At 38.9% G+C, this 13,765-nt stretch overlaps 1 protein-coding gene across 8 annotated transcripts in view; it reads right to left on the bottom strand.

Annotated features, from left to right (window-relative positions):
* The window catches only part of PCLO (piccolo presynaptic cytomatrix protein), a 378,475-nt gene that overhangs the window by 192,840 nt on the left and 171,870 nt on the right, over positions 1-13,765 (bottom strand). For 7 of the 8 annotated variants that reach the window (XM_088797783.1, XM_088797785.1, XM_088797786.1 and 4 more), the window contains exons 5-6: positions 2,443-7,516; positions 68-2,082 (exon numbers count right to left, since the gene is read on the bottom strand). In XM_088797783.1, the coding sequence (XP_088653909.1) occupies positions 68-2,082; positions 2,443-7,516 (7,089 nt within the window). The remainder of the gene's footprint in view (positions 1-67; positions 2,083-2,442; positions 7,517-13,765) is intronic. The other variant, XM_088797788.1, reaches the window with a different exon arrangement.

Below are 13,765 nucleotides of genomic sequence, written 5' to 3'. Positions count from 1 at the left end.
CAGTCTGCAAACACATGGTTAACATCAAGTCATCCACTGACTTCTAACTGAAAAGAATCACTCTTACCGTGTAGCCCTCCGTATACTGAAAAGGAGCCCTGGAACTTTCGTCTGCTGTTGGACTCAGAGGCTTGGGGTCAGACAGGGACCGCTGCATCATCTTGGCTGTCTTAGGACTCGCTGGGGGGACTTTAGCCATATCTGGATGCAGTACTTTCTGTGGACTTATCTCATCAGGGAGGGGTTTTTCATAAGGTACAAAGGCTGATTCTAAGGCTTTGCCTGGTGAAAGTGGTGAGATGGGTGAGTAAAGGACTTTTGGAGATTTGGGTGGGGAAGGAGCCAGCTGTAGGGTGGAATCTGCCCGAAGGTGAGATGAATAACCAATCTCTAAAGGTGTTGGGCGTTTCTTGTCTTTGGGTGGAGATGTGGCACTCAGATATTGAGGACTTTGTGTGTCTGAATCTGCTTCTGTTTGACATCCTAAACTGCCCCCTTTGTAAGTCTTTTCAGGTGCTGAAATGTGTTTAATTATTTCTACCTTGGCATCCACGCGTGCACGTATCGAAGGTGTTCGTATGGTTCCAACTGGTTCAGTTTGCACAGATATCTCTGCCACTGTTTGAACTGCTATACTGGAGACTTTGGAAAGGGGTTTGGTCTTCTCAGCCTCTGTAGTGCTGTCACCATATTTTGCTACACGAGCCTTTCTCCTTGATCTAGTAGGCATATCCCATTCGTCCTGATCTTCATCATCAGTTTGGACACTTGTATCGACACTCTTTTTAGTCTTCCTTCTTCTGCTTGTGTAACTCCGATCTCCTGCATCTTCATCGTCGGTCTGTACACCACTGTCAACTATCTTTTTAAAACAGCGGGGATCATCTGCCATACTTTCCCCTAGCTCTTCATACTGTCCACGGGCTTTAGCTCCAGCACTTCTCTTTTTGGGTTGTTTTTCATCTTTTACAACAACGTCTGTCAAAGGTATTTCTGAAACAGTACTCAGGATGCCAGGTGGAGCAATGTATTGAGTAACACCATCAGACTGAACTGTGTACCATCCTTGGCTTTGTGGGATTTCAATCGCCACAACGGCTGAGGCTGTGGTGGTTGCATCTTCAGTCGCCCAAAACTGCCCGCCTTCTGGGGCAGCATACTGACCTTCCAGTATTGCCTGCTCTGTGGTGGTTTGTGGAGATGCAGTTCCAGAAGGATCATAGTTATACTGATAGATCTGGCGAATCTTTTGCTCTTCTAACTGCTGGTGAAGCTGTTGCTGCAGCTGCTGTATCTGCTCCAGCTGTAATTGTTGCTGAGCTAATGTCTCCTGCCTCATTATGAACTGGGCTTGACGCTCTTCTTCCTGCTGATAGAGAAGGTGCTGCTTCATAGACTGCAGTTCCTCCAGCTTTTTCTGAACCATGATCTTTTCTTGTTCTCGGAACCTTTGAATTTCCTGACGTTCCCACTCCAATTCCTCAGCAAAACGCTGTTGTTTAATTTTCTCCAGTTCCAAGAGCTCACGCTCCAAGTCTAGCTGCTGTTGTTGTTTATCTTCTTCAGGGACAATTAAAATAGCACTTTCATCTCCCACTGCCTCAGAAAACACTTCAGATGCTGTGGTTAAAGTGGGAACTGAGTCTATTGTCTCAGCAGTAAGAGTTTCCATAGTAATAGTTTGCAAACTGGCATTGATATCAATACCAGTTACTACAATGTCCGTTTCAGATGCACCTGTTGTTAGGAAATATGATCTAGGCATTGGCTGGCTCTGGTGAAGGGCGGATAAGGAAGTCACTGCAGCAGTCGTGTGCACACCAGACAGATCCCTCACGGTGGTGCTGAAAATGGAGCCAGGCTGTGTGGTGATAGCAAATGTGGAGGGAATTGGAGTTGCCACCGAAGAATAGACAACACCATTAGATGACCTCAACACACTCCCCACACCATACTGGGGTCCTGGAGGTGGCGTCATTCTTGTTGTGGAATACTGTGTGGTACTAATCCCAACTCCTGAAATGACTGGCCGTGTTTCTGGATATGGACCTGCAGTCTTGCTTGAATAATCCATTACCTCACCTGAAATACAGGGTAGAATTATAGTCCAGTTCCCAGAATGAATGATGCTTTTGGGTTTGAAAGTGCTCTCAATCTTGATGAACATAATGAATGGGACTGCATGCAAATCCACAGGTTAACCTAATTAGATGCAGAATAAAAGCGATGTCGAACATGCAGGCACATGCAGGCGACTTTGGGCAGAACAAATAAAAAAAATGAAGAAACAGAAGCGCACATGTACTCCAAAAAATGTTGCCAAAACATCCAAAGAAAGAGAAAAAGTAACAAAATGAAAAAAGGGACCACATTTTTATCCTGAAATGAGATGAGGAACACCATGATATTTCAAGGAAAGGTCTGATGCCCCATCATACTGACCTGTAGTAATTCTCCCTGAAGTTAGATCTACTGCTGCATCAGTTTCTCCGGAATAACCAAAAGTATTCTTACTTTTATAGACAAAATGTCCAGCTTCTGCTAAATTAGTATCAGACATGGAAGGTTTCATTCCCCCAATCCCTCTATAACCGTATGGCCCTGATCGGTCATACTGATAGTGGTCATCCCTATAACCAAAACGATCCTCAGGAAGAGTAGTTGCAGGCTGCTGTGCTGTGCAGCTCCTTCCGAAAGGTAACTTATAAACTACATCACAGCACACAGCTCTTCTTCCTGCAGTCAGATCAACAGGTTTTTCATCATCTTCTATTATTTTGGTTACCACACTTGAAGTAGATTCATCCATCGTTACAACACTTCTGTGAGACTTTGTCGTACTGAGATCCACTGCTTCCCCATCCGCGATCCCCTGGGATGTGGTGCTCTCAGTCCATCCATTTGTGACACCAACAGGAGGTGCAGTAACAGGCTTTGTAATAGCCAGTGCCGTTGCATGTGCTGAAGTACCTAACGATAAGTTTATTGGTGCTTCCTGCCTAACTGCCGGAAAGGCCTGGCCACTAGATATCCTGTATAGGGGTTCAGTGTGCTTTGATGTAGTAAGCTGAAGTGGTGTTGCTGTTGCATGATCTATACCCACTAGGCTTTCTGTGCCCGTGCTGTAACTTGTGCTAGGAGTGCACGTGACAGCAGTCACTGTCTCGGTGACCAGGGATATCGGAGTTACTACTGATGATGTTGCACTGAGATTTATAATAGAGGGTTGGACAGCACTGATTTGTCTCCCATAAGCTTCCTTTGTTGTGGTGATCCTTTTCACATCCATTGTAGAAGCAGAAAGATCCATGCATTTTTCCGTTATTTTAATTTCTACTTTTGGTACTGTACGCAAATCAATGGCATCACCAGTAAGTTGTAACTTTCCATTTTCTTTACGTTGATGCTTCTCTAACTGTAGGTTATCTAAAGCAAGAGGCTCTGGAGGAATTGTTATAGAAACACTGCTGAGACCGACACTAGGGACTGTACTTCTGGCTGCTGAAACCTCAGCCTTAGAAACTTCACTCGTGATAAACTGTGTAACTGAAGTTGGGGCTGCTTGAAATGAAGATAGTGTTGTCACAGGGAGAGCAGAGAGTGTCTCCAAAGCTCCTGAGATGTACAGGCTCTGTTCTGATGAACGTGAAATTTCTGCAGCTGTCATAGGAGGAACTACAGAAAACACTGGTTCAATGGAAATCTGACCTTTGTGGGGTGACCCGAGGGGCCAACTGGTAATTGCTTGACTAGGTGAAGAATCTGTTGGAGTCCCGGGTTCGGATGGCAATGTGATCACCACGTAAGTCTCCATGAGGGATTTGGAAAATCTTGGTGAAGACTTGTTAGAGTGAGGGGAAAGTGGGGAGGTAGGGGAAGGCAACTTATAATCTGCTGAAGTGACTAAATTTAATGTCATATTTGAAGTTAAGGATAGACCTGTTGGTTTGGGTTGCATATCTGTTGGTTTTTGTGTTGTTACTGGAAGTTGAGGAACTGCTGGTTTAGGGGCAATGGGAGGTTTGCTTGGCTCAGGTCTATGTGTAAATACAAGTCCAGATGGAATTGAAGATGGCTTAGGAGGAACAGGAGGAGGTGCAATGGGTAATCCATTACTCCTTGGAATAGCTGTGGTCTCTACAGTAGTAACAGTGTCAACTAGAGGTGCAGCTGTAGTAGTTAGAGTCACTGCAGCTGTAACTGTTACCTTTTTCTTAGGATGAATAGCTAGTTTAGGTGAGGTTGGTGGAGGAAGTGGTGGGGGAGGAGGGGGAGGGGGAGGAGGGGGAGGGGGCGGGGGAGGGGGAGGGGGAGGGGGAGGTTGAGCTGATGTGTCCAAAGAAGAACTTGGAAAGAATGTATGAGTTTTAGTTGGAAGGGAGGAAACAGAAGGACTGCCAAATGGTAACTGAGATACAGGTTTTGCTTGACCAAAGACCTCTTCAGATATAAAGCATGTAGCCGAAACCTGCTCCTTCTTTGGAAGGGCTATTCCAGAAGAAGGTGGCTGATCAAACACAGTTTCAGATAAGCTAATTTTTGTTAGTTCAGCCTCAGACTCCTTTCTTTTGTCTCTGTAAGCTTCCAGAACTTCCAGAACAACCCCATTCCCAGTTTCCTTTTTGGCTTTCTTCATGGGGTCTTTTTCAGGTATAGGTAAGTCAGTGGAAATAGTGTCAGCAATTAGCTCCTTGGGTTTAGTTTCTATAGATTCTAAGAGAGAAGGTGCCATGTCAGATAAGGGAATTATGATATGATCAGCACTAGTTCTACCATCTGGTATGGTAGTCCGATCTAGACCTGTACTTATTTCTTCTGGATAGTCTATAATGCTACCTGGAAAATATGTTGATGAAGAGATGTCCTCAGAATCTTCAAATTTAGTTACTATGTCTACTGGCTCTGTATAAACTGTGGTTATGCTACCCAGGGTAGTAATGGGTGAGGAGCTATCTGTGGTACCAACTGAAGAAACAGATGAGGTGAGGGAAGGTGTGTCAGAGGGTGGCACAGATGTAGCACTTTCGGATGGCTCAGAATAGGTCAAAATTAGTGATTCGTGGGCAATTATCTCCTGAATTTCTCTTGTATAATCAGTTACATATTCATCTTCAATTTCCTCTGTTGAAAAATGTTGGGTTATTTTAACATCTGGGATAGAGAGTGTTGCACTGCTGGTTGAATCTGTAAGAGATGCTCCTGAAAGAATACTTGATGTCAAAGACGCATCGGGTGCCCTATCAAAGTCCATAGCGGACTCTATCATGTCATCCCCAATGAGGGGCTGAGTTGGACTGGATTCAGGTGTTAGCTGCTTCTGTCGCCTCTTCATAAGTTCTTCATAGGCAGCATCGGCATCTAATAATTTTTTTTCTTCACTGGTAGAAGTTACCATACTACCCAGATCCACTATCTCATGGCTTTCTGGGATGATATAAGAACTTGAAACAATGTCTTCTTGAGGCACAACAGAATGAAAACTTTCTAACTCATAAAACTCTTTTTGGAGGTCTGTAATTTTCTGCATAGGATCATCATAAATCTGTTCTGGAAGTTTTATCTTTTGTTCTCTCCCTCTCTGCTGCATGAATCCATTCTCATCGTCTTGTCTTGTTAGCAAACTGCCATCTACTGAACCATTGTACGTGTCTTCTACTAACGATTCATAAATGTAATCCTCTATTAGCATCCCACCATACAAAGGCTCCTTTTCAAACATTTCATCTCGTTCATTTGCAGCTGGAAAAGCTTTATATTTGTGGGGTTTATGCATCATTTCTTCATACACCTCCTCAGCATTTTTTAAAGACTTTTGGGCACCTTCTTTCTGCATAATAGAATGATCATCTGTCGGTGAGTATAAAGACACAGCTGTGGGCAATTTATAAACTTTTTGCACCTCTATTATTTTTTCTGGGCTTATTTCAAAACCCTCTGGGTCTGACTCTATACTAGGTGAATATTCAGAACACGAAGATCGATGGAGCTCCTCCATTTCTGCAGCCTGACGTAATTCTTCTGTTGGAGACGCATCCTCGATGGGAGAGAGATTACTGGGTGGTGTCTTTGGTCTTTCCCTCCTTCTCTGAGCTCGAAGTTCATCTTTGTCTTTCTTTGATTTTTTACTAGAACTCTTTCTTTGTTGCTGTTCTAATTCCCGTTGTTTTTCTTGCTCCTTTAATAATTCTTCTTCCTCTCTCAATTCTTCTTCCTCTGAAGAATCTTCAATAGTAGGTAAAAGAGGACCATGTGATCTGTGCCGAGCTTTACGTTGCTGTTTGCTCTCTCCTTTTTTGTGACTTGGGCTACTGTCACTATCCTCATCAAGTGAGGACACTGAGGTAGGGGATGTTCCAGGAGTGAAGCTGGAAGCGTGAAGACTAGAAGATCCTTCCCCCCTCGACCTGTCTTCTGGAGAGTCTGTCAGGCTTTCCATTTCTAATTCTGGCTCTTCATCAAAATACAGTGTGGATTTTTTCTGTGATGACTCTGCAGAGTATTTCTCTGCTATTGTGCTGTTGAGTTCTATTGTTTTAAATCGACGTAGCCCTCCTCCTCCAGCAACTACAAGTTCTTCACTCTCCTGACTTTTCGTTTCTCTGTATTTAAGTTCAGGACTTTCATCAAATGTCTCATCATCTTCATCATGCCATGAATGCCGTCTCCCTGCATCATCATCAAAGCTTGTACTACTTTTTCGAGTTAGTCGCCTGTGTTTTCCTGCTGTGACTTTCCCTTTCCCTTTTGTTTCTTCCTTTTTCTGGCTCTCAATACTACTACTAATCTCTTTGAGCTGATTTCTAATGAACTCATCATCTTCAGAACCTGAAGCATCTTCATCCGCACTCATTTCTATGATTTGTTTTCGAATAAAGTCCTCTTCTTCCCCTGATCCTTGACTATCTTCCTGTTTATACTCATCACTGCTTGATGAACCCACACTAGCTCTCCGTTTTCTTTGTGGGACAGGTGAGTTTTCACTTTCACTGCTGTCTTCAACTGAATCATAAGGTTGTCTTCTTGTAGCTATGCCATCAACAAACTCAGGCTTTTCTTTATGGTCCTTTCTGGAAGGAACATCTTGTTGGCTATCTTTTTTAAACATATCTTTTTCTTCTTGACTCTCTTTGAACTTCCCTTCTGAAATTGTAGTTTCCTGTGTTTCAGTTAAACTCTGAGTTTTCTGTTGGTCCTTAGGCTGCTCCGAAGAAACATCATGAGGTTGTGTTTTCTTTTCTGACTCTTCTTCAACAAGAGTACTTGCCTGGGCTTCCAAAATGGATAGAACTGTACTTTCTAACTTAGCCAAATCTGAGGGGCTGGAAGGGCTGCTTTCTTGTGAAAAAGAGTCCTTTTTGAGTCCCTTGAGCAAATCCTTTTCATCACTTGTAATAAGACTTGGAATTTCACCAAGTGACCCTGATATGCCATCCGAAGAATATCCTGTGTCACTTAGACCTTGTGGGCTTTTCGGCTGTTGAGAACTTGAGGTGTCTGATTTGTCATCTTCCTTTTCCTAGCAGGGAGGAAAAGATACAGGAAAACTTAACATGGTCAAACTAATAAGCATGGCCTCTCCATTATTCCCAAATAACTATTATGAACAGAAAAATCACTACAGGACATTTTTTCAACTATATGCCAGTATTGTTTTTAAAAATCTGGGCACAGAATGTGAAAATAGTTGATTGATTTTATATATATATATATATATATATATATATATATATATATATATATATATATCAGAAACAGTCTCAGAGATATAGAGGAAAAACTGAGAGTTAATAGGTGGGGGGGGGATGGGATGAGGGAGAAGGTGAGGGGATTAGAAAGCACTATCAGTAACCACAAGATTGCCATGGGGATACGAAAGTTAGTTTGGGGAATGTAATTAATAAGGTTGTAAAGATTTTGTAGGGTATCCGATGGACACTTGTCTTATTAGGGAGATCACTTCAGGGATGATGTAGATGCCTGATCACTGCACTGTACACCTGAAGCTGAATAATAATGAATGTCAACTATAATTCGAGATATATATATATATCATCATCATCATCACAATCATGATATATATATATATATATATACCATCACAAGAAAAGGAGTACAGCATAAGAAATAAAGACAGTGGATATGTAACGGCTGTATGCGATGTCAGAGGGATAGTAAATTGGGGGATGGGGGTTATCATTTTTTGAAGAGTATAAATGATGTCTATTACATTGTTTTGTACACATGATACTAATAAAACAAATAGTTGATACATATTGATTAAGGTTAGTTTTAATTTGATCTAAGTTTAATTAAATATCAGTTCTCAATAACATTTGATTTTAGTTCATCAATACTCTAGTCTTTTACATTTCAAAACCACTTTCTTTAAAAAACATGATTATCTTTCTCAGTACATTTACTTTGGGATACAGTTCAACTTCTCAAAGAAAAAATTTAGTAAGTTTCCATTAACATAATTAATACTTTTAGATTATAAGGGCAGGCAAAGAAGGAAAGAGTGAGAGGATGGGTTTTACCTGGCTACAAGATTTACTGGATATTGGAAAATTTACTTAACAGAAGTAAACAGGTAACAAGGCCATAATTATATTTGCCTCACCTACCAAAGAGAACATTTTTTTTTTCTGAGTGAGATTCAAACAAAGCATTGTTTTTAAAAGACATTTTAAAAGATGTAAAACACTATGTTTACTTGGTATTGTGCTTAATAGTATAATGCTATATCAGTTGAAAGGAATGTTTAGGAATTGTAAACCTTGCAAAAGTTATATAATAATTGATCTGACTCATAGTTTCAGTAAAAGAGAAATAGCTAGCTATTACTTTTGTAGAGTTGTTAATCACATTTATATTCAGCACTCCACCTGAAAGATATTTAACAAATATCAATTATGAATGTCTTCTGACTTTGAAAATACTTGAATTTTCACCTTGACACTATTTCAAAGTCAGTTTCCTTCAACTAGTACAATAACTAACTTAGTGATGGGAACACGGGATTTTCAGGAGATGAGACTCTGAGTAGACAAATCAGATGCTCGACCTACTGCTTTCCTGTGATAAGGCCACGATAACAATTAGGTTCAGGAATCAGAGAGGTCTTACATAAAAATGTTAAACATAGGGACTTTTTGCATAAATCCAAATTAAAAATATTTATGAGCAAAATGAAATCCAACTGATCCAGTTAGTTTCCACGTTTAAAATCTCAACCCTTATGAAAGGAAGAGGTCAGATGAAAAACTGCATGAGACTATGCTCTATCTGACCATAGCCTATGAGGTCATCTTGATTCCACTAAGTCAAGTATCTTGAACTAACCATCTTAATACATTCAGTGGGCGTCTAGGCATGGACTCTTCCAACCTATCTGTAGCCCACAGGAATAGATGTCAGACTGAATAACATACAATCAATATGCATAAACCTCTTTTTTTTTGCTTCTATCCTGCTTTTCTTCTTCTCTTTCTTCCTCCCTCCTTCCCTCCCTCCCTCCCTCCTTCCCTTTCTTCCTTCCTTCCTTTTCTCCTCGTCCTCCTTCTTTTAGCTATAAAGTTCTCAAATATAAATGTTGTTGGCTTTGATATTCATTTTGCATTCATTTTTGTCTCAATAGCTGTCTTTATTATGTATGATTAGAGATGTATCCTGAATACATTACAGAGTAAAATGTTTTTGCTGAATTTACAACATGACTTAGTTAAAAAAAGGTCTGATACACTCTTCACAATTTTAGTCCCAAAAGCAATGCCTACTCTTTGCTTTACCAAGAATTAATGTCCTTGGACCATTTCAGGTGTCTTTGCAGGAAAGGGTTACTTATCTGCAGTTGTGAGACTATAGTAGTAGGTCTAATGAGTACCCAACTAACTTTGGTTCCTTCCTCTTAAGGGCTACACGTTGATGAAGTAAATACAGGTGAGCAGACTTTTAATAAAATCTTCCTGGATGGTCACCGTTGAGAGATATTTCCAACTCGCCATATCCCACTAAATGCCAGAGCATATTTTTTTGAGTCCGATATGCTTTCTATGGCTTTCCTTGTCTTCCTTTCCAAGCTTCACTAAATCATAGTAAACACCATAACCACAGGGGTGGGATATCTAAGCACCTTGTGAATAAAAGGTCAAGAATATGATCTTTCGTAATCAAATTTTGATGGCATCATTTCTATTCTTTGTGTCTGCATTTATTATAAAACAGAACAGTGTAACAAAACTATGCATATATAGAACAAATGTTACTCTTGTTATGTATAACAATTAGTTGAATATAATGAAAGATAAATTCTAAATTTATACAATAGGTTCTGAGGGTTCTACTGACATTTTACAAAAATTAGGACCAAAAGAAATTAAGATAGATTAGACAGGAGACTAATACATATGTAACAAAATGCCTACCCTCTAATCCCCTTTATGTGGCTTTCTCTGTGTGTTCATGCTTTCCTTCTTTCCTCAGTACTGTGTTCTACCCACTTCTCCCTCCTGGTCTGTTTCCTCAATACCCCTCACAGGATTCCATCATAATTTACCTATGATGATACTGTGATGATTTTTCCACCTAAAGATTCTTCATTTCCGTATTATAAGGTAGCAGAAAAGAATTTGTTGTATAGTCTTGTGGGTCTAAGATAAAATGTTTCGAGTGGCTAACAAGGTAATCAAGTTAAGTTACCAAAGGGCACTTGGCTAAACTGTTCAGAAGAAACCGTTGGTCATGTACTTCTTGTACCGTGATATACTGAAAAACATCATAGTATCACATTTTTTCATACTATCATAGGTGTGTAAGGTCCCCTGACAGAGGTGAGTGACCTGCTTCTTAACAAGCTGTTAGCTTGTTAATCATCAGATCATATGCCAACCAGGCCCATTGCTTCTTTGATTTAAGGCATCTACATATTAATCTTTTCACCTACTACTGCTAAAATTAAAAAATAATAATAAAACAGAAAGTTATTCTTCATATACAGAGATCAGCACACTGCAGTACTCATCTGTCTATCCATTTATCCTTCTGGTGAATATCCACTCTCATTGGTGAGCTATCTGGTGTGAATATGAGTGTGATTTGTATCCATGCAGATTAACTGGTCTACGCAGATTTAACACCAAAAATCCTTGCTTCATGAGTAACGTATCTTAGCAAGGGAATAATTTGATCAAATGTGAAAGAATAAATGGGAGTGAGAAGAATGTAAAACACAATGTGTAAGTTGGCTCTGGTTTCTCTCATTATTCAAACTTCAAATGGATGTCTGAAATACTGTAACTCTAGAGGAATACAATCGAAGGATTTATGTGAGGGAGGCATAGATAATTGGGCTTATTTTCTTTCAAATTTCTAAGTCCCTCGAAATAAAAGATCGGGTGTTTTCTCTCAGTTGCTTCACAAATGCATGGCTGTATACTTATTTTTGAGAAGAATATTAAGCTATTTAGTAACCTATTAAGATTTAATGAAATTAAAAGATTCAAATGGTTCTTTCTAAATTACATCTATTATATGTACAACACATATACATGAGTATAAATATCACTGAATTTTCTTATTTTGTATTATTTTCTTTATTTGAATAGACAATCAGGAGTTGGAATTATCCATTTCTTTTTTTAGAAAATACATCTAGAATGACCTCCAAAATTATACGTAAGAATAACATTCCAGGTTTATACCCTTTGCATCAGAATTTTGTTTGTCATTTAGATGGAGGCAGTGAGTAGGAACAGCCATAATTTAAGTTGTTTTTTAAATAGCGATGTTATTTTTTAGCAGCCCTGAGGAACACATTTTCCCTGTATTTTTCTAAGTACATTTATCATTAGTGTGCTTTTATTTTTATTACACTTTTATTTCTGTTATGTATTGTGCTCTTCCCATGAATAGAATTACGGCTACTTGAGCCTTCCTAGCCTATGTACAATGAAACAATTATTCAAAATTCCCAGAAGATTCCTACTTTTTTTACTTGCTAATAAAAAACAGATAGTGGAGAATTCCTTTTCCTTCCAATATTCTACTGCTATTCATTAACCTGGACACCAATCAGAAAAGCAGTGATAAATTGAGACCCATTTGAAACTCTTGCTATGATTTCATATCGAGGTCTTTTCTAGTAGTGAAGACACATCTGCACTGCCAAACTTACTTCTGCCCCTTTCTCATATGTTGAAATTTTCAGCCTCCACATTTAAGCTAAATGGACGCTTTTTGAATACCACTGGAGTTAAGAACTGTATTATTGGTTGAATATCTTATTGTACAAAGAAAAAAATGCAATATTAAGTTTTTGGTTAATTTTGCCCAAGCTATTTATTTTTTTAATGGACCAAAGTAAAACAACAAATGATCGTTAATCATTTATAGAATGTTTGGATCAGAATGAATTGCCAGTCTGAATGTTCTAAAAACTCTAAACAAGATTAAGTCCATAACATTCACTGGACCTGGAGAGAAAAATCAGACAGTCCCACCTGTATGGGAATCCTTTTCACGACAGAAAACCTCATTATTTTTCATCCTATATGATTAGGCTTCCATTATGTACAATGGCTATATATAACTTGAATACTAACCTCTAGGTCATTTTAACCTGAAATAAAAGTTTATGCTAAAGGATGTTCAACTTTTGTTTTTATCATGAAAGTTATAGTGTTTCATGTAACGTACCAAATGTACACAAGCAGTATTATGTTTTAGTATGAAAGTAAAAGGAGAGAATTCTGTAGCAACATGCAATTTTAAAGTATTAAATTAAAAAAGTAAAGGAGAAAGTAACTTTTAAATTATTTATTATTATTATTAAAATAAATTGTAATTGCATTTAACAAACACATTTTGAAAGAGAGGAATGGAGAGAAAATGATGTGACAACAAAGAAATACAAATGATATACTACAATAATATGAATGACGCAAATGAGAGACAAATGAATAAATAAAATAATATATAAGCAAAGTAAAACATTACAGTTTTTTGGATTATAGTTGGAGCTGCTAGAAGCGATGATAATAATAATAATGAAAAGGCAGAATGTGAAAAGACTCATAGGGGAGAAGCATTATGTATAGTGTTTAGAAGTTCAGCCTTTATACTCAGAATGGGACTATAATCTTAGTTTTACTGTTTCCCAGCCATGTAATCTTGGGCACAGAAATTTAGTTCCCTCCTCTTTAAAAGAAATATATTTACCTCATCCTTAGCTGTGTGGCTTAAATGATAGAAAAGGACTTAACATAGTGCCCAGAATACAGTAAAAGGTAAACGAAAAGTATTATTTTGATTTCCAATGAAAACTAATCTAAAACTAATCAAGATAGAGAGCCAGCAGCAGTAGTGCATGGCTCTAGGGAGCAGAGCATCTCTGAGGTCCAGGTGGGATTTTTCTGATGGGGTTTATGTAAGGGTGCAGCATCAGGGCCCAGAGAAGGACTGAGTACAGGTTTGGAAGGAGACTGTACGAGTTACCTTCAAGAATTACACAAAGGCGTATTTAGCTGTTTGTTTTTTTCTTACTTGTGGGGAGTATTTGGTTGCTCTAACGCTATACTGGAGCCATATTCCAGAGGGTTGAGAAAGCCAAGCTAAGCTATTTATACAGGTGTCTTGGCCATGGCGTGCAGAAACCCAGGCAGGTATACAAAATGATCTACTGGATGATAATAAGTAAACGTTAAGGTTTTTATTATATTTTCAATCTAAAATAGAAATGATATATTATTAATATTTAATAAATAGGCTG

The sequence above is a fragment of the Rhinolophus sinicus genome, chromosome 4, assembly GCF_057876585.1.
Source record: "Rhinolophus sinicus isolate RSI-liver-muscle chromosome 4, RSI-T2T, whole genome shotgun sequence".
In the NCBI taxonomy this organism is placed as follows: Eukaryota; Metazoa; Chordata; class Mammalia; order Chiroptera; family Rhinolophidae; genus Rhinolophus; species Rhinolophus sinicus.
This window is presented reverse-complemented; position numbering and strand designations above follow the sequence as displayed.